At 45.5% G+C, this 21715-nt stretch overlaps 1 protein-coding gene and 3 non-coding genes across 4 annotated transcripts; all 4 read left to right on the forward strand.

Annotated features, from left to right (window-relative positions):
* The first annotated feature begins 2581 nt into the window (after positions 1 to 2581).
* On the forward strand, positions 2582 to 2654 carry trnak-cuu (transfer RNA lysine (anticodon CUU)). The gene has a single exon. It is a non-coding gene; the product is annotated as a tRNA-Lys (tRNA).
* A 1077-nt stretch (positions 2655 to 3731) lies between these two features.
* Positions 3732 to 3804, forward strand: trnaf-gaa (transfer RNA phenylalanine (anticodon GAA)). The gene has a single exon. It is a non-coding gene; the product is annotated as a tRNA-Phe (tRNA).
* Positions 3805 to 6677: 2873 nt separating this feature from the next.
* On the forward strand, positions 6678 to 6750 carry trnak-cuu (transfer RNA lysine (anticodon CUU)). The gene has a single exon. It is a non-coding gene; the product is annotated as a tRNA-Lys (tRNA).
* A 4901-nt stretch (positions 6751 to 11651) lies between these two features.
* LOC137335569 (zona pellucida sperm-binding protein 4-like) lies at positions 11652 to 12853 on the forward strand. Its single transcript, XM_068000883.1, has 3 exons — positions 11652 to 11883; positions 12504 to 12682; positions 12752 to 12853. Exons 1-3 carry the CDS (start codon positions 11661 to 11663, stop codon positions 12851 to 12853), a joined length of 504 nt encoding a protein of 167 aa, XP_067856984.1. The 5' UTR covers positions 11652 to 11660.
* Positions 12854 to 21715: the final 8862 nt, after the last annotated feature.

The raw sequence follows: 21715 nt of genomic DNA on the forward strand, positions 1-21715 counted from the left end.
TTCATGGGAACAGGCCGCGAGTCAAACGTTTATCTGCAAATTGGAGAAAGACAAATAAAAAGAAAGACGTGTTTATCCTGCCCAGGGGCAAAGTTACAACGGATGTAATTCAAAAACGGTCCCCGTGAATTTTTCTGTGGATTTTCTTTTTAAAGCTTCGATTTCAAAAGTTACAAAAACGCGAAATAAATAAAGTAAATTACAAGAATCGAGTCCGTGATCATTATGTTACAGTATACTCTTTGCAAACGAGTTAACCGGCCGTACCAACGGCACATTAGTCTGTTTAATTATTTTTTGTACCTGCAGCGATTTCTGTACTTGGACCCCTAAATCTCTCTGCTCCTCCACAGCACCGAGTTTCTCACCATTTAGAAAATACTCTGATTTATCTTTCTTAGATTTAAAGTGTATGACCTCGGTCTCCCCCACATTGAACTCTATTTGCCACAGTTTTGTCCACACACTTAATCTCTCAATTCCAACTTTTCAATTTCCTGCTACCATTTGCGTTACTTCCTGCGTCACCAGAAGGCTGCGTGTTCAAAACACGGGGTAACCGTTGCCTTTAGAGCTGATAGGATTCTGCATCGTTCCGGAATGAATGTTTCATCTGCTTTTTCTCAACAAACAGAACCTTGCTCTAAATTCTGGTTCTCTGGATCTCAAATTTGAGCAAATCGTTTCATTTTGCCCTCGACTTTTGATCTTGTGCTGCGGATGAATCTTTTGCAAAGAGGGAGAAGTCCCCAAATCGCCCCACGTGTATCTCAAACGCTTTGGGAAGAAGTTCTGTGCAAACAATCAGGAATTTAAAGGCACCTCAATGACCTGCACTTTCATTGAATGACTTTTTTTCGCCATTGGAATCGACGAGAAATCGCTGTCGGCTTTCATCTCACTGAAGTGGAGAGTGTGGCCGCCTTGTATCGGTCAACGTGTTAGTGACGAGTTTGGGTTAAGCACGGGACGCGTTTATTTCTGAAATCTCACCAAGCACCGGGGAAAAGAAACTTAGAATCAAACTGTCCCTGTAAGTGATGAATTGAAGTGAATATCGCTCCAAACAGATCTGGACAATGCGCAGCGCAGCCGCACAGGAGTTCCAAATCCACCCTCTCGCCACTCGGCAATCGCATTAACTGAAAGTAACTCTGGCCCAGTGTCACCGCGCTGAAATCGAGTCTTTCTCGGCCACATTTATTCTTAACATTATAATTACTGGTTTAAGAGTGAAGATTGTCGTCCACTTCACTGCAAGTGCAAGAGACAACTTTGTAGACACCGTGTAGTGTCACAGACCTGCTGGTTTGTCCTGCTCATTTCATCTCATCTCATTTTCAGCAAACCTGAATATCACTGGAACAGAGATTGGCGAATCACTGCTCAAAAATCCATCCTCTCTTCCACGAGCGGACTGAGTCTTTCAACATACAGGTGTTTAATGGCAAGGTGAGTTTAATTTTCAGAAATAATACAGCACAGATTTTCACTCGTGCAAGCTGCACACCCTTTATTTTGGAAAAGTAAACTGATTGGAAGAAAGCTGTTACATTGAGCGCGGCAACCTGAAGCGTCAGCTCGATGAATTCGTCCTTGAACATTTGCAAGCTCTGTTTCTGTGGCGCAATTGGTGAGCGCGTTCGACTCCGAACATGAAAAGTTGGTGGTTCGAACCCACCAGAGGACGCTGAAGCAACCTTTCACCGAAACATTCATTGTCTCGCATTTCTTGGGTTCGAATGTGTTTCTTGTCTGCCAGAAAATGTACCACGAACATTGCCAGCTGAGTGCGTCTGATTTTCCACCATTCATTCTGCGGTTGGATAACAGGCATCGGAAAAATATCCAAAAAAAAACGAGATTGGCTTGAACGAAGTCGGAACACTTCTTGACAGAGAAGGTTCGAAGGTTGCAGGCGAGCTCCTTCAGACTGAATCACACTGACATGGATATATCTGCAGTGAGCGACGTCAGACTGTTTCCACAATGAATGTCACTCCCTTTATTTTGGAAAAGTGAAATGGTATTCACATTACGACTGGTTACAGTTGATTTGTAAGAGATCGTTAAAGGATCAATCTCCGGTTAAGACGGCCTTTTTCTCTCTCTCTGTTGGCCGAATCCAAAATGAAATTGGAGCTGGACTAATCATGCAAGAAATCAGGAATCATTTTAGCAAACAAAATACGGCCGAAAGCTGGAACTCTCTCATCCCAAAGGATGTGGATTGTGGCTCAATTCATAATGTGAAGTCTGATATTGATAGATCGTTTTTCGATTCGGGTACCAAGGAATATGAGTCCAAGGCGGAGAAACAGAGATGAATTGCAGATCAACTCATGATCCAATTGAATAGGGCAGCAGGTTCGAGGGGCTGAATGGCCTTCTCTTGTCCCGATGTTCCTTTACTGCTCAGCGCGCGGCTGGACGAATGGTAAAAGACATCAGACGAACTCCAGAATGAAAACACGGGTGTTCAGAAGCAGATACCCTGAGATTGTGGAACGAACTGAACTCCTGCAGCAAAGCCAACAGCTGTCTCTCTGCAATAATAGGATGGGAAAAATAGTAGCAGTCGGCCCGGCTAGCTCAGTCGGTAGAGCATGAGACTCTTAATCTCACGGTCGTGTTTTCGAGCCCCACGTTGAGCGATTTGTGTTCTACTTTTCACACTGGATGATGAAAGTTTCAAAGTGCAACTTCTTGTCTCCAGATTCCAACCAGACACAACCCTGAGCTGTGTGAAAAGAAACCGTGAGCGTTGCCAAATATCCACTCCCTCCCGATTCTCCCATCTCGGTCCCTCCACATTGGACACGGACAGGTTATTGGTTCAATCGGATTCATTTTCTGCTGTTATTAAAAATGTTGAAGGTCAGAAAATGTAATATTGAGGAGATGCCAACGCTGGAACAATTCGCCTCTCTGATACCTCCTGATCCCCCCTTACCCTATTTGATTCTCCCTGTGCTCCTTATCATCGCTGATACGCTCTGTCTCTTACCTTCTCCGATACCCTCAGAGAGTCCATGATCCACTTTGAACCTTGTCAGCGCCATTCACCTGCTCTGATACCCACTGAGTGCCCCTCACACAGATGCGCCCTGAGCCCCCTTACACTCTCCCATACTCGGCAGTCCTACCCCTCTCTCAGATCATAATACACTCTCTGATGCCATCTGACTGTCCCTTCCTCTCTCTGAGCCCCCTTACACACTCTGATGCCCTCTGATAGTACCTTCCCCAATGGATCGCCACTAAGAAGCGATTAGACGCCCTGACGCCTTCTCGGAACCCATTACCGTCCCTGCTATCAAAGTGCGGTGTAACTTCACAGGTGGATCTGCTGGTCTGTGTTAAGGATGAGATCCAGAGTTTGATCGGTTGCTGCTCCTTCCGCCTCTGAGAGCTCCATCGGCGGTCGGTACCGATCTTCCTCCCACAAACTGGGTGTGGATGTATGAGTGCGCTGTTGATTTATAAACTTTGGTAGTTTACGTATGACAGCGATGTTTATATAAGAACTGTGGGTGTATCTCTATGAGTACGATGTTTATATATGAACTGTGGGTGTATCTCTATGAGTGCGATGTTTATATATGAATTGTGGGTGTATCTCGATGAGTGTAATTTTTATATATGAATTGTGGAATGAGCAGGAGGGGCAATTCCTCCTGGGGTTATATTTTCTTCCACGACAATAACGCAAAGTAATGATTGGGTGTGGAGCCGAAATAGCTCAGTTGGGAGAGCGTTAGACTGAAGATCTGAATGTCTTTGGTTCAATCTCGAGTTTCGGCAGTTTTTGGTTGTTTACTTTCTTTTTCCTTGCTTCGATTCTCGGATTTATTGACAGTGAAATTTAATTCCCGCCACTGAAGGATTGGGGATTGAATAGAGAGACATCAAGGATGGGAAATATTTATATCGTTTGTATTTGGCTTTTATTTCTCTGTTATCTTCTGCCTTTGTCTCTTGGTTTTGTCTCTCTCGGTGCCGGGTGACAATTTGATTTGTCCCAAACTGATCCATTTTCCACATCTCGGGGCGGTCAGACCCGCTCTGTCTGTCTGTTGCTGCTGATGATCATTAATGGGAACAGGCCGCGAGTTAAACGTTTACCTGCAAATTGGAGAAAGACAAATAAAAAGAAAGACGTGTTTATCCTGCCCAGGGGTAAAGTTACAACGGATGTAATTCAAAAAAACGGTCACCGTGAATTTTTCTGTGGATTTTCTTTGCAAAGCTTCGATTTGAAAAGTTATAAAAACGCGAAATAAATAAAGTAAATTACAAGAATCGAGTCCGTGATCATTATGTTACAGTATACTCTTTGCAAACGAGTTAACCGGCCGGACCAACGGCACATTAGTCTGTTTAATTAATTTTTGTACCTGCAGCGATTTCTGTACTTGGACCCCTAAATCTCTCTGCTCCTCCACAGCACCGAGTTTCTCACCATTTAGAAAATACTCTGATTTATCTTTCTTAGATTTAAAGTGTATGACCTCGGTCTCCCCCACATTGAACTCTATTTGCCACAGTTTTGTCCAGACACTTAATCTATCAATTCCCACTTTTCAATTTCCTGCTATCATCTGCGTTACTTCCTGCGTCACCAGAAGGCTGCGTGTTCAAAACACGGGGTAACCGTTGCCTTTAGAGCTGATAGGATTCTGTATCGTTCCGGAATGAATGTTTCATCTGCTTTTTCTCAATAAACAGAACCTTGCTCTAAATTCTGGTTCTCTGGTTATCAAATTTCAGCAAATCGTTTCATTTTGCTCTCGACTTTTGATCTTGTGCTGCGGATGAAACTTTTGCAAAGAGGGAGAAGAAGTCCCCAAATCGCCCCACGTGTATCTCAAACGCGTTGGGAAGAAGTTCTGTGTAAACAATCAGGAATTTAAAGGCACCTCAATGACCTGCACTTTCATTGAATGAGTTTTTTTCGCCATTGGAATCGACGTGAAATCGCTGTCGGCTTTCATCTCACGGAAGTGGAGAGTGTGGCCGCCTTGTATCGGTCAACGTGTTAGTGACGAGTTTGGGTTAAGCACGGGTCGCGTTTATTTTTGAAATCACACCAAGCACCGGGGAAAACAAACTTAGAATCAAACTGTCCCTGTAAGTGATGAATTGAAGGGAATATCGCTCCAAACAGATCTGGACAATGTGCAGCGCAGCCGCACAGGGGTTACAAATCCACCCTCTCGCCACTCGGCAATCGCATTAACTGAACTTTACTCTGGCCCGTGTCACCGCGCTGAAATCGAGTCTTTCTCGGCCACATTTTTTCTTAACATAATAATTACTGGTTTAAGAGTGAAAATTGTCGTGCACTTCACTGTAAGTGCAAGAGACAACTTTGTGGACACCGTGTAGTGTCACAGACCTGCTGGTTTGTCCTGCTCATTTCATCTCATCTCATTTTCAGCAAACCTGAATATTGCTGGAACAGAGAATGGCGAATCACAGCTCAAAAATCAATCCTCTCTTCCACGAGCGGACTGAGTCTTTCAACATACAGGTGTTTAATGGCAAGGTGAGTTTAATTTTCAGAAATAATACAGCACAGATTTTCACTCGTGCAATCTGCACACATTTTATTTTGGAAAAGTAAACTGATTGGAAGAAAGCTGTTACATTGAGTGCGGCAACCTGAAGCTTCAGCTCGATGAATTCGTCCTTGAACATTTGCAAACTCTGTTTCTGTGGCGCAATTGGTTAGCGCGTTCGGCTGCTAACTGAAAATTTGGTCGTTCGAACCCACTTGAGAACACTAAAGCAACCTTTCACCTTAACATTCATTGTCTCGCATTTCTTGGGTTCGAATGTGTGTCTTGTCTGCCAGAAAATGTACCGCAAACATTGCCAGCTGAGTGCGTCTGATTTTCCACCATTTATTCTGCGGTTGGATAACAGGCATATGAAAAATATCCAAAAAAAAACGAGATTGGCTTGAACGAAGTCGGAACACTTCTTGACAGAGAAGGTTCGAAGGTTGCAGGCGAGCTCCTTCAGACTGAATCACACTGACATGGATATTTCTGCAGTGAGCGACATCAGACTGTTTCCAAAATGAATGTCACTCGATTTATTTTGGAAAAGTGAAATGGTATTCACATTACGACTGGTTACAGTTGATTTGTGAGAGATCGTTAAAGGATCAATCTCCGGTTAAGACGGCCTTTTTCTCTCTCTCTGTTGGCCGAATCCAAAATGAAATTGGAGCTGGACAAATCATGCAAGAAATCAGGAATCAATTCAGCAAACAATATACGGCCGAAAGCTGGAACTCTCTCATCCCAAAGGATGTGGATTGTGGCTCAATTCATAATATGATGTCAGATATTGATAGATCGTTTTTCGATTCGGGTACCAAGGAATATGAGTCCAAGGCGGAGAAACAGAGATGAATTGCAGATCAACTCATGATCCAATTGAATGGGGCAGCAAGTTCGAGGGGCTGAATGGCCGTCTCTTGTCCCGGTGTTCCTATACTGCTCAGCGCGGAGCGGGACGAATGGTAAAAGACATCAGACTAAATCCAGAATGAAAAAAACGGGTGTTCAGAAGGAGATACCCTGAGATAGTGGAACGAACTGAACTCCTGCAGCAAAGCCAACAGCTGTCTCTCTGCAATAATAAGATGGGAAGAATTTCAACAGTCGGCCCGGCTAGCTCAGTCGGTAGAGCATGAGACTCTTAATCTCAGGGTCGTGGGTTCGAGCCCCACGTTGGGCGATTTGTGTTCTATTTTTCACACTGGGTGATGAAAGTTTCAAAGTGCAATCTCTTCTCTCCAGATTCGAACCAGACACAACCCTGAGCTGTGTGAAAGGAAACCGTGAGCGTTGCCAAATATCTTCGACCGTCTCGTTCTCTCCACATGGGACACGGACAGGTTATCGGTTCAATCGGTTTCATTTTTTGCTGTTATTAAAAATGTTGAAGGTCAGAAAATGTAATATTTAGGAGATGCCAACTCTGGAACAATTGGCCTCTCTGATACCTCCTGATCCCCCCTTACCCTGTTTGATTCTCCCTGAGCTCCTTATCATCGCTGATACGCTCTGTCTCTTACCTTCTCCGATACCCTCAGAGAGTCCATGATCCACTTTGAACCTTGCCAGCGCCATTCACCTGCTCTGATACCCACTGAATGCCCCTTAGACAGATGCGCCCTGAGCCCCCTTACACTCTCCCATACTCGGCAGTCCTTCCCCTCTCTCAGATCTTAATGCACTCTCTGATGCCATCTGACTGTCCCTTCCTCTCTCTGAGACCCCCTTGGCCCAATGAATCGCCACGATGAAGCCATTAGGCTCCCTGATACCTTCTCAGATCCCATTACCCTCCCTGATACATTCGTGCGATGTAATTTCACAGGTGGATCTTCCGGTCTGTCTTAAGGATGAGATCCAGAGTTTGTTCGGTCGCTGCTACCTCCGCCTCTCCCACTCTGAGAGCTCGATTGGCGGTCGGTGCTGATCTTCCTCCTATAAACTGGGTGTGGATGTATGAGTGCGCTGGTGATTTATAAACTGTGGGAGTTTATATGTGAAAGCGATGTTTATATATGAACTGCAGGTGTGTATATCTGAGTGCGATGTTAATATATGTGAACTGTGGGTGCGTATATGAGTGCGGTGTTTATATATGAACTGTGGGGTTTTATATATGACTGACTGCGATGTTTAATTATGAACTGTGGTTGGGATATATGATTGCGATGTTTAAATATGAACTCTGGTTGGGTATATATGAGTGCGATGTTTATATATGAAATGCGGTAATGAACAGGAAGAGCAAGGCGTCGCGGGGGTTATATTTTCTTGCAGGACAATGAGGCAAAGTTGCATTTGCTGTGGGGTCAAAATCGCTGAGTTGGAATTGCGTTAAACTGAAGATCGAAAGGTTGTTCATTCAATCCCGGGTTTCGGCAGTTTTTGGTTATTTGGTTTCATCTTCTTTGCGTCGATTCTCGCATTTATTTACAGTGAAGTTTGATTCCCGCCACTGAAGGATTTGGAACGGAATAGAGAGACATCAAGGATGGAAAATATTTCTATCGACTTGATATAGTTTTTATTTCTCTATTCCCCTCCATCTTTTTCTCTTGGTTTTGTCTCTCTCGGTGGCGGGTGATTATTTGATTTGATTCACGTGTCCAAACCCGATGCCTTTTCCACATCTCGGGGCGGTCAGACCCGCTCTGTCTGTCTGCTGCTGCTGATGATCATTGATGCGAACAGGCCGCGAGTTAAACGTTTCTCTGCAAACCTGAGAATGACAAATAAAAAGAAAGACGTGTTTCTCCGGCCCAGGGGTAAAGTTACAATGGATGTTATTCAAAAAACTGTCCCCGTCACTTCGTCTGAGGCCCCATTTGTGAAGCTTGGTTTTAAAATCATATAAACCCGAATCAAAGCCCCTTATCAGCTCATACAGGAATCAAACCGCGATCGTGATATTATGGCAGGTCTAAGCAAGCTAACGAACCGTTGCTTATATCCCATTAACGATTTTCAATCGTTTTTGTACCTATAGTGGTTGGTAGCGGTTTCTGAACACGGACCCCGAAATCTCTCTGAACCTCCACAGTTCCCAGCTTCTCACCATTGAGAAAATACTCTCATTTATCTTTCTTAGATTTAAATGAATGACCTCGCTCTCCCCCACATTGAACTCTATTTGCCGCAGTTTTTGCCACTCACTGAATCTGTCAATTCACACTTTTCAACTTCTTGCTTCTATCTCCATTACTTATTGCTCCCCCAGAAGGCTACGTGTTCAAATTACGCCGGGGTAACAGTTGCTTTTTGAGCTGATAGGATTCTGGATCTTTCCAAAATAAATGTTTTTTTGCTTTTTCTCAACAAACAGAACCTTGCTCGAAAGTTTGATTTCTTTGTTCCCCGGTTTCAGGGAGGTGTCTCATTCTGCACTCGACTTTTGATCTTGAACTGCGGTTGAAACTTTCGCAAAGAGGGAGAAGTCCCCAAATCGCTTGAGCTGAATCTCAAACGCTTTGGGAAGAAGTTCAGTGCGAACAATCAGGAATTTAAAGGCACCTCAATGACCTGCACTTTCTTTGGGTGAGTTTTCTTCGACATTACATTCAACCGTGAAATCGGCCTCGGCTTTCATCTCACTGAAGTGAAGAGTGTGGCCGCCTTGTATCTGTCAGCGTGTAAGTGACGAGTTTGGGGTCGGTCTGGGTCGCGTTCAATTTTGAAATCTCACCAAGCACCAGAAAAAAGAAACTTAGAATCAAACTGTCCCTGTCAGTGATGAATTGAAGTGAATATCGCTCGCAGCAGATCTGGACAATGTGCAGTGCAGCCGCACGGGAGTTCCAAATCCACCCTCGCACCACTCGGCAATCAGAGAAACTTAACTTTACTCTGGCCCAGTGGCACCGCGCTGAAATCAAGTCTTTCTCGGCCACATATTTTCCTAACATCATAGTTACTGGTTTAAGAGTGAAAACTGCCGTCCGCTTCACTGTAAGTGGAAGAGACAACTTGTCGACACCGTGTAGTGTCACAGACCTGCTCGTTGGACCTGCTCATTTAATCTCATCTCATTACCTGCAAACCGAAACATGACTGGAATAGAGAATGGTGAATCACAGCTCGAAAAATCAATCCTCTCTACTACTGGGTGACCGAGTCTTCCAACATACAGGCATTTAGGGACAAGGGGAGTTTGATGTTCAGAAATAAGACGGCAACGATTTTCACTCGTGCAAGCTGCACACCCTTTATTTTGGAAAAGTAAACTGATGGCAAGACAGCTGTTTCATTGATCGTTGCAAGCTGAATTAGCTCGGTGAATTAGTGGTTCAGAAGGGCAAACGTCGTGTCTCTGTGGCGCAATTGGTCAGCGCGTCTGGCTATTAACTGAAAAGTTGGTGGTTTGAGCCCACCCGCGGATGACAGAGAGCTTTCATCTTAACATTCGTTGTTTCGCATTTCCCGGTTTCGAATGTGTGTTCTGTTTGTATGAAAATGCACCGTAAACATTGCCAGTTGAGCGCGGCTGATCTTCCACCATTTAATCTGCGGCCGGATAACAGGCATTTGAGGTCCAGTTTTGAGCTTCCAGATCTGTTCGCACAACACGCTGATTGGTGTTCTCAGTGCGAAGACGGGACTTGGTCTCCACGGGGACTGTGCGGTGGTCACTCCCACCAATACTGTCATGTACAGATGCATTTCCGACAGGTAGATTTGTGAGGACGAAGTCAAGTAATTTTCCCCCTCGTGTTGGTTCGCTCACCATCTGCTGCAGGCCCAGTCTGGCAGCTTTGCCCTTCAGGACTCGGCCAGTAGTCGTGCTACCGAGCCACTCTTGGTGATGGACATTGAAGTCCCCCACTCAGAGTACCTTCTGTGGCCCTTGCTACCCTCAGCGCTTTCTCCAAGTTGTGCTCAACATGGAGGAGGACTGATTCATCAGCTGAGGGAGGGCGGTTGGTGGTAATCAGCAGGAGGTTTCCTTGCTCATGTTTGACCTGATGCCATGAGATTTGCATTTGGTCCAGAGTCAATGTTGAGGACTGCCAGGGCCATTCCCTCCTGACTGTATATCATTGCACCGCCACCTCTGGTTTGTCTGTCCTGCCAGTGGGACAGCACATACCCAGGGATTGTGATGGAAGAGTCACGGACCTCTTCTGAAAGGTATGATTCTGTGAGTATGGCTATGTCAGGCTGTTGCTTGACTGCTCTCCCAATTTTGGCACTGGTCCCCAGATTTTAGTGAGGAGGACATTGCAGGGTCAACTGGGCTTGGGTGCCTTTTTCATGTCCAGTTTTATTCTTAGTATGACTTTTCTTAAACGAGTTTTTACAACTGAATTGCTTGCTAGGCCATTTCAGAGGGCAATTACGAATCAATCACATTGCTGTGGGCCTGAAGTCACATCATAGACCAACCGGGTAAGGACGGCAGGTTTCCTTCTCTGAAGGACATTAGTGAACCAGATGGGATTTATTTATGACAATCCGGTCGTTTCATGGCCACCATTACTGATAGTAGTATTTTAATTCCAGATTTTAATTAATTAATTGAATTTAAATTTCCCAGCTGCCGTGGCAGAATTTGAACTTATGACACGTAGATTATTCGTCCAGGCCTGCTAGATTACAAGGTCAGTAACATAACCACTAATGCTACCGTACTGTATCTGGACAATAACATATTGATTTGACTCTGTTTATTAATTAGTATTAAAAAACCCGCATTCCCACGGGTCACACTGAGATGGGGCCTATTTTTAATAAACTATTAAAGGTGACGTTGGGTCTAAGAAATAAAGGTGACTAAAAAAGCAAAATAGAAACTAATAATGTGATTTGGTTCCAGTTTCGTTTAATTTTGTGATGAAGAAATAAAGGTATCAAGGGGGAAAAAAGCAACAATTTCAATGCAAACAAACAAAAAGTCCAGGGGCGAATTGTGCAGCTGTCGTTGGACCCATCTCCGTGTGAGCCGTGCGAATGCTGGTTGATGTTCCGGAGCCCGTGGGCCTCGGACTCTGCCTCAGGCTGATTGGCACATTCAATTATTGCCAATTAACAGCGCTGCGATAAAAAGAGGGAGTCGGTTCTCCATTCTCACTTACCTGAGAGGGTTTGTTTGTTATAATGGAGGGTTTGGGGATTCTTGGTTTGTTACTTGTTGTAATCTGTTCAGCTCAGCCGCCCTCTCTCCTTTTCCCCGCCGATAAATGTTGGCTGTCTCCCAAAAACCGCAAAGACTGCGGATTTCCGGGAATTGAAGCCAGTGAGTGTGTGCAGAGAGGCTGCTGCTTTGATGCGGGGAACCGGGATGCACCGCCGTGTTTCTATTCACTGGACCGTCTTCCAGGTGGGTGTATTCTCAGTCCGTTTATATTCTGGGCCTGGACTTTCCAGGTTCACCCGCAATCTAGCTGTACTAGGGGTTTCCCTGTACAGTTTCCTCTTTCTCCTTCCTGTCATGCAACGTCAGTTGGAATTTCAAACCTTTCCAGTCCGGAGTGGAAATGGTGGTGTGATTGAGAGTCTCTAATCCCGCAGAGTATAATTGATTGTGGGATTGGGGGCTGGTAATCAAACAAAGGGAAATAATTAATCGGCCTTTGACGCAATATCTGCAGTTAGAATCATTCCGCCGTTGCTCGGTGACTTGGGACTCACACTGGTTGAATTCTGCCCGGTGCAATTGTCCAGGTAGTAGTGGGGGGGGGGGGGGGGGCAGAGTGAATGAGCCCCGGCCCCTGCTGCCACTGACCATTTGAATTTGATATTTAATTTCTATCGGAGATGCGAGCAATTTTAATCCAAGCAGCGTGGTGACGAGCTGTAATTGGTCAACTGGTTTCCATTAGACAGATAAGGGGACGGGATAGAAACTGAAACATGGATGGGGTTTGTCCCCTTTCCTGTAACGGTTCCCTTGACCCTCCCCGTGGGTCAACTAACCGCCTTTCATTGACTCTCTTGCAGTCTGCACCAAGGATGGGCAGGTCCTCATCGCTATCTCCAAGGATTTGACGCTGCCTCCTGTAAACCTGACAACGGTCCATCTGAAGGATGGAGAAGGAGCTGAGTGCAATCCGATCGTGGCCTCTGCAGACACTGTGCTCTTTCAGTTCGCCGTCACTGAATGTGGCGCTACTCAGCGGGTAGGTATTGTGTGCTGGTAGTCCCATCAATGGCTCAGTTCGGGAATAATGGTCTTCTGTCTCTTGTAGCTGGACGGCATGAACATCCTGTATGAAACGGATGTGTTGGGTGAGTTTGAGATCTTGGATGGCGCTTTGGGATCGGTGACCCGGGACAGCCCTTTCAGGTGAGAATAGGAGCACATTCAGCGGGCAGAGACAGTGAGTACCTGAATTCTTCAGCCGTGTCCGTTCTCTTGCAGGCTCCATGTCCAGTGCAGTTACAAGGGAAGCCAGGAGTCTGATCTGCAGGTGAAGCCCAGAGTTTACACCCTTTCTCCACCACTGCCAGCCACTGAGGCCGGGATCCTGCTTCTGGAGCTGAGAATAGCGAGAGGTAACGAGTGCTCGCTGATAGTAGTGTCCAAATTCAGTCTCTCTCTCCAAATAGTGCCCACCCTTCATCTTTCTCTTTCCAGATGGTGGTTACCGGAGCTGGTATGTGGCCAGTGACTACCCGATCCTGAGTGTGCTCCGGGACCCCGTGTTTGTGGAGGTTCGTGTCCTGAACCGGAACGATCCGTCCCTTGTGCTGGTGCTCAATGACTGCTGGGCGACCCCCACTGCCGAGCCGTACTCGGGGCTCCGATGGGACCTCCTGGTGGAGAGGTAAGGGAGCGAGTGAGGGGGCTTGAGGCAGTGTGGGGATTGGGGAGGGGGCGACATGGGCGGGGATTAATACAGAAATCATTACTTCAGTCCGGGTTAGTGATTGGGGAAATATTCCTTCGAAGTTGCTATTTTGTTCCAGACGCTGGTATAATTGGTTTGATGTAAACCTATAACCGTGTGACTCCCCCTCTGTCTCTGTTCCAGGTGCCCCTTTGCTGGTGATAACTACAAAACCCGCCTACTCCCGGTAAACGCTGCTTCACATTTGCGGTTCCCAACTCACCATAATCGTTTTGTAGTCAGCACGTTCGCTTTCTGGGACCGAGTTTCGGGCCGGGCTCTGTCCGGGGAGGTGAGTTTCCTTCAGTGCTTCTTTCCCGGTCACTTTGTATCACCTGCTCCCCGGGCTTAAGAAGTGAGCAGGCCCCTGTTTTTCGGTTGGCTGCAGAAGCATTGATCTCCGAACTGGGAGCTGTGGGATTGACCATACCGCACTGTCTCTCTGCAGGTTTATTTCCACTGCAGTGCTGAGGTTTGCTACCCTTCCACTCGAGAGAACTGCACGGCTCCCTGCAGCCCCAGTAAGTACCTGTGATATGAATAGAAACTAAACGCTGATGGGGAGGGTTGGGTGTGGGACATCTGTACATGGGGCTCCCTCAGCAAGAGGCCGAACACTGGGCACAGGGTTAATGTCCCGAATCTGGCGGGTCTGGGAACTTGTCCATTTCCATTCGGTGCAGGTTTCCATTCGAATAGCAATCTAGGGCAGCGGGTCTGAGCACATCTTGCACCAGGTCAGTAATTGTGAAGGATGCTCTGATCCTTGAGCTGGGATGAATGAGGTATTTTTGGTTCCTTGCTACTTGCCCGGATGCTGAGCTGCCCTACTTGCCGACCCCTGAGGAGCAGAATCCTCCAATTGTTGGCACGAGTGTGTTCCACATCCGGTTCGGAATAGTCCACCCTTGGCCTTGGAGAACATTAAACCAGCATCTTACTATCATTCTGACACTGGGAATTCAGGGTGGAACCGAACGGATGTCCCGGGGCCGGACACCTGTCCAATTGAGTGTCTCATAAAACTGCGGGTCAAAGTAGTGCATCAAACAGTGTCTCCTTCACCAGGAGACCAGACTGGCCATTGTGGCAGCAGCAATTGCGAATTCTGCTCAGTTGGCACGTCCTTCTGAGAATCCGGATGGAATTATAGCCGGAACTGCGATCTCCAAACTCTGTCCGGTACCCAGGGCCCTGATGTGTTTTGCATGAGGCCATCTGATTCAGGATTTCCAGACAGATTAAGATTTAATCATTAACCATGAACTCTTGTCTCTTTCTCTCCTTCGCCCCAGAGAGGCGAAGAAGCGCCGATGACCAGTCTGGGGTATTGGTGACCGCTGATGGACCCATCCTTTTCCTGGAAGGTGAGGCGAGATTGGCTGCTCTGATCCACCAGGACGAGAAAGGTAAAGCAGGGAGCTCCAACCGTGTCTCGTGATGGAGTAACTGGTGCCCATCTAACCCTGGCTTCTCCCCACAGATACTGCTGTTGATTCCCCCTTCCGTGTTCCTGGATTAGCGGTTGGGGCAGCGCTGCTCTCCGTGGCCCTGTTGGTCGGGACTGTTGCTGTATGGAAAATGGAGCAGGGCCGCAGGGTGGGCTCCGAGTGCAGCTCCATGGAACTGTAGATGTGTCTGTTGGATAATAAAATCCTGTTATTGATGATTCTGGTCTCGTGTTATCTTCCAAATGCTCGCTGGGTTGTACTCTTTGCAGTGAGTTAACTTGATGTCTGGTTTGAGAATTGTTTTTGCTGCAGCCAACAATTGCAACCTTCCCCAATTCGCACTGAGATCCGGGTCAAAGCTGTGGTGGGTTTGTCGTAAAATGGTGTCGGGAAGGAATGACTGGTTCCCTTGCCTCTAACTCTGATCCTGTGGGTTGGGCCTGGGCCCATATCTCTGGAATTGCCTCTTCCCTAAGGGCATCGATTGACCAGTTTGCCAAGCCGGGAGAATGTTGGGCTCTCTCCTTGCACGACCACTGGCTGCTGGTCTCTCCGGCAACAGGAACAGGAGAATAGGCGAGATGATTGCGTGGCTACCGGGATGGTGTAGGAGGGAGGGATTTAAATTCCTGAGACTTTGGGACCGGTTCGGCGGAAGATGGGATGGGTAACACCGGACCAAGACTGATGTCCTCATGGGGGCTGTTTGCTAGTGCTGTTAGGGAAGGTTAAAACTAGAATGGCAGGGGGATGGGAACCAGAGCAGGAAGACGGAGGAGGGGGAAACAATGATAGAAACAAGACAGAACGGGAAGAAGCAATAGTGGCAGGCAGAGAAAACATGGTGATAAACAAATAGCTGACTAGCAATCTTGAACAGTCTAAATGTGTTAATGTGCGGATCATTTGCAATAAGGTCGATGAATTTACAGCTGAGATAGATATTAACGGGTATGATATAATTGCGATTATAGAGACATCCAGGGGTATTCAATATTTAGGAAGGACAGGCAAAAATGGAAAGGAGGTGGGGTAGCGTTATTGGTAAAGGAGGAAATCAATGCAATAGTGAGTAAGGATATTGGCTCGGAAAATCACGATGTGGAATCTGTATGGATGGGGTTAACACCAAGGGGCAGAAAACGTTGGTTGGGGTTGTTTATTGGCCCCAAACAGTAGTGGAGGGCATTAAACAGGAAATTAGAGACACAGGTAAGAAAGGTAAAACATAATCTGACTTAAATTTACATACAGCTTGGTCAAACCAAACTAGCAATAATAAAGTGGGGGAGGAATTCCTGGAGTCTAGAAATAAATCATGTACACTCATACATTGATGAACCAACTAGCGAGCAGGTGATCCTAGATTGGGTATTGTGCGATGAGAAAGGATTGATTAACAATCTTGTGCGGGCTCACTTAGGGAAGAGCGACGATTACATGATAGAATTCCTCATTAAGATGGAGAGTGAAGTAGTTAAATCCGAAACTAGGGTACTGAATCTAAATGAAGGAAATTACGAAAGTGAGTTGGCTAGGATAGATTGGAGAACTTGACAAAAAGGGATGACGGTGGACAGGCAATGGCTAATATATGAAGAACATGTGGAGAAATTATAACCATTATTAATTCCTGTCTGGCACAAAAATAAAACAGGAAAGGTGGCTCTACCGTGGCTTACAAAAGAAATTAGCCATTAGTATTCGTTCCAAAGAGGAGACATATAAAATTGCCAGAAAAAGCTGCAGGCCTGAGGATTGGGAGCAGTTTAGAATTCAGCAAAGGTGGACTAAGAGGGGGAAAAGTAGAGTATGAGTAAACTAGCCGGCAACACAAAAACTGACTGTAAAAGGTTATATAAATGTCAAGAGAAAAAGATTAGTGAAGACAAATGTAGGTCCCTTACAGTCAATTGCGGAACAAAGAAATGGGAGAACAATTAAACACATACTTTGGTTCTGTCTTCAAAGGAGGACACAAACAACCTTCCAGAAATGTTAGGGAAGTAAGGGTCCACTGAGGGAGAAACTGAAGGAAACCAGGATTAGTTTTAAAGAAAAAGTGCTCGGGAAATTAATGGGGCTAAAAAATCTACATCCCAGAGTACGAAACGAAATGGCCCTGGAACTCGTGCATGCATTGGTGATCATCTTCCAAAATTCTACTGACTCGAACGGTTCCTACAGATTGGAGGGTGGCAAATGTAACGCCACTATTGAAAAAACGAGGAAGAAAAAACAGGGAATTAAAGATCAGTTCGCTTAACATCAGTCGTGGGGAAAATGCTCGAGTCTATTTTAAAAGATGCGATAACAGAACGCTTGGAGGGCATTAACGGGATTGGACAAAGTCAGCATGGGTTTATGAAAGGGAAATTATGCTTAACAAATCTACTGGACTTTTTTGAGGAGGTAACTTGTAGAATAGATAGGGGTGAACCAGTGGATGTGGTGTACTTGGATTTTCAGAAGGCTTCTGATCAGGTCCCACACAAGAGGTTAGTGTGCAAAATTAATGCACATGGGATAGGGGGAATATACTGGCATAGATTGAGAATTGTTTGACAGACAAGAAAGAGAAGGAATAAATAGGTCTCTTCCCGGGTGGCAGGCAGTGACGAGTGGGGTACCGCAGGGATCAGTGGTTGGGGCCCCAGCTATTCACAATATATATCAATGATTTGGATGAGGGAACGTAATGTAACATTTCCAAGTTTGCAGATGACACAAAGCTGGGGTGGAATGTGAGCTGTGAGGAGGATGCAGAGAGGGTCCAATGTGATTTCGACAAGTTGGGTGAGTGGGCAAGAACATGGCAGATGCAGTATAACGTGGATAAATGAGGTTATCCACTTTGGTTGTAAAAACAGAAATGCAGATTATTATCTGAATGGTGATAGATTGGGAAAATGGCGAGGTGCAACGAGACCTGGGTGTCCTTGTACACCAGTCGCTGAAAGCGAGCATTCAGGTGCAGCAAGCAGTTAGGATGGCGAATGGTATGTTGGCGTTCATTTCAAGAGGATTTGAGTACAGGAACAGGGAATGTCTTACTGCAGTTGTACAGGGCCTTGGTGAGACCACATCTGGAGTATTGTGTGCAGTTTTGGTCTCCATATCTGAGGAAGGATGTCCTTGCCATGGAGGGAGTGCAATGAAGGTTTCCCAGACTGATTCCTGGGATGGCAGGATGATGTATGACTAGGCCTGTATTCACTAGCGTTTAGAAGAATGAGGGGTGATCTCATCGAAACATATAAAATTCCAACAGGACTAGACAGACTAGATGCAGGGAGGATGTTCCCGTTGGTTGGGGAGTCCAGAACCAGGGGTCACAGTCTCAGGATAGGGGGTATGTCATTTTGAACCAAGATGAGGAGAAATTTCTTCGCTGAGGCTGCTGAACCTGTGGAATTCTCTACCACAGCAGGCAGTGGAGGCCAAGTCATTAGATGTATTCAAGAAGGAGATAGATATATTTCTTAATGTTCAAGGGATCTGGGGAAAAAGCGGGAACAGGGTGCTGAGTTAGACATCAGCCATTATCATTTTGAATGGCGGAGCAGGCCCGAAGGGCCGAATGATCTACTTTTGCTCTTATTTTCTATGTTTCTATGAAATTGATAAAGATAAAACAGTCTGAACCCCCAACAGAATATGACGTGTAGCATAGATATTAATGAGAGGAAGTGAGAAGCGTTCCCGTGGATTGGCTCCGTGGCTCAGTTGGTTAAAGAACTCCGGTCCTGGATTCAACTCCCCGTGGTGCTTTTGTGGAATTTATGATATGTAATGAATTTGACCAGCAAAAACAGCGTGCGGTGTTTGTACTTTGTTCAGGGTCCAATACGGAACTTCTCAGAATATCTCTTCAAAATGCCCTTTTATTTTACAGACTGACCTCTCATAGAATGTGAGCGTAACATCTTAACCTAAGGACAAGTTTTTGTTTCTGGGCTCGTTGAGGTGGGGGTATAATTCTCGATTCGAGGTTCATATTCCGGAGAATCCCCATTTTAGCCTGAGAATTTTTATCTTTAGTTGCGGTTCAGACTTTGCAAAGAGGGAAAAGAAGTCCCCAAATCACACCACCTCAATCTCAAACGCCTTCGGAAGAAATTCAGTTCAAACAATCACTACCTTTCAAGGCACGTCAATGACCTACACTTTCATTGAACGAGCTTTGCTTGCAATTGCATTCGACCTTGAAACCGGTCTGGCCTTTCATCTCATTGAAGCAGAGTCTGGCCGCTTTATATCTGTGAGCATGTCATTGACGAGGTTTGCTTTGATATTGGTCTCTTTCAATTTTAAAAATTTCACCAAGCCTCAGGGAAAAGAAACCGAAAATCGAATTGTCACTGCAAGTGAAGAATTGAAGGGATTGGTGCAACAAGCAGATCTGGAAAATGCACAGTGCGGTCGCTCAGGAATTTCAAATCCACCCTCTCGCCACTCAGCGATCATATTAACTGAACTTTACACTGGCCTTGTGTCACCGCGCTGAAATCGAGTATTTCTCCGGCACGTTTCTCTTAACTTCACAGTTGCTGGTTTAAGAGTGAAGACCAGCTCGTTGGATTTTCACTCCTGCAAGCTTCAACCATTCATTTTGGAGAAGTAAACTGACAGTAGACAGCTGTTATATTGGTGGCTGCAATCTTAAAGTTTAGCTCAGTAAATTATTGGTTTAGCAGGTGATCTCTTCGTCTGTTTCGGTGGTGCTATCACTTAGCGAGAAAGTTTGATGGTTCGAACCCTTATTTCATTTTCCCTAAGGATTCATCGCCTCAAATTTCCAGGGTTTCAATGTGTGTTTGGTCTGCAAGAAAATGTTTCGTGATCATTGCCGGCTGCGCAGGGCTGATATTCCACCACTTACCCTGTGGTCGGAAATCAGGCACATGAAACATATAAAGGAATGGAACATTGGCTTCACGGAAATCACAATTCAGAACCCATTTCTTTTAATCGGGTTTATTTTAAATCAGTTAACGCCTGCCTTAAATAGTTGACTCAGGACTGTCTCACAAACAGGTTAAATCTTCATAGAATAATTACCACAGTCATTTTTAGACTGGACGCCGGACGGCGACTTTGCTGTCAGTGAAGAGAGACGGGAAAGACCAAAGTGCCGTTTACCACTCTCAGTGTGGCCCTGAAGGACTGTGTCCAGGCAGAAGTTCTGTTCCCAAAGGCCGATCCTCCTCCCAGATTGTCCTTTCTGAGCTCTCGCCAGGTGATGCTGAACACTCAGGTGGGAAAAACCAAAATCCACAACAAGGTGTTTAAAACAAAGCTGATTTATTTAACAGATATCCAGAATATTAAACTCCAGCTCAGTTATAGGGGTTATTAATATCAGCAGTCCTGGATGCGATTAACAGCAGAATCCAAGCCCTGCAATCAGATGTGAACTCGCTGGTGTCTCAGCACGTCTGATGATTGAGCGAATCCTCCACACACGGATCACAGAATCATAGAAAGTTACAGAACAGAAGGAAGCCATTCAGCCCATCGTGTCTGTACCGACCGAAAAAGAGCTACCAACTTAATCCCACTTTCCAACACTTGGTCCATAGACCTGCAGGTTACGGCACTTCAGATGCACATCCAAGTACTTTTTAAATGAGTTGAGATTTTCTGCCTCGACCACCCTTTCAGACAGTGAGTTCCAGACCCCTAACACCCTCTCCGATTCTGTGTATCCTGTTACTTTTTCACTGCTGTCCGGAAGTCTATGAACAACTCCACCAACGTCTTGCATTCTATTCTGTTGCTAATTTCTACGCAAAGCCTTTCTACTGCGTGCTCACCTTTACTGATATCTCTTCTTTCTAATGCAGTAATAGTATCACTCCTAAATATCGCTACTCCACCGCCATTTCCAATGTCCCTATCCTTTCTAAACGGCTTATAACTTGAAATATTTATCTGCCAGTCATGCCAAGTTTGTAGTCAGGTCTCAGTGATGAGCACTACGTCATGCACTATAAGCTGAATTTACGCTTCTAATTCACTTGTTTTATTTCTTATGCTACGTACATTAATGCATAGAACATTTAATTGGGCAATAGAACTTGTAACACCCTTATGCCCTGATATTGTGTTTAACACACTTCGTAAATAATGTTGGTGAGCTGCAGACACAAGTGGTAACATCGGATTATGTTATAGTGTCAGTAATGGAGACCTGGCTCAAACAAGCGGAGGAATGGCCACTTAAATATTCCTGGCTGCAACGTATTCAGGAAAGGCAGAGAAAAAAGTGGGGGGAGGGGGTAGAGGGGAGCAGGCACTATTGATCAAAAATACTGTTACAGCGGTAGAAATGGTCGCCATGCTTAAGGGTTCAAAGGCAGAATCTTTTTGGTTAGAATCAAGGAACAATTGAGGAGCTATTACGCTGCTGGATGCATTCTACAGGCGACCAAATAGTGGGAAGGAGAAAGAGGAGCAAATTGGCAGGTAAATTGCAGAAAGATGCAATAATTTTAGAGTAGTGATAAAAGGGAACTTCATTTATCCGAATATAGACTGGGAAATAGCAGTGTAAAAGTAAAAGAGCGCGAGCAATTCATGAAATGTGTACAAGAGAAATTTCTTAATCCGTATGTTTTCAGCCCAACGAGGAAGGAAGCAGTGTTGGATTTATTTAGGGGAAAGAAGTGGGGCAAGTGGAGCATGATTCTCTGGGGGAGCATTTGCAGCAGGTTTAGTGTAGTTATGGACAATGCAAGGAAAAATCAAGTATGAAAATACTCAACTGGGAAGAGCGAATTTCAGCGAGTTGAAAAGTGATCGGGTCCAGGTGGATTGGAATCAAAGATTGGCAGGTAAAACAGTAAATGAGCAATGGGAGGCCTTGAGT

The sequence above is a fragment of the Heptranchias perlo genome, chromosome 20 (genome assembly GCF_035084215.1).
Source record: "Heptranchias perlo isolate sHepPer1 chromosome 20, sHepPer1.hap1, whole genome shotgun sequence".
NCBI lineage: Eukaryota > Metazoa > Chordata > Chondrichthyes > Hexanchiformes > Hexanchidae > Heptranchias > Heptranchias perlo.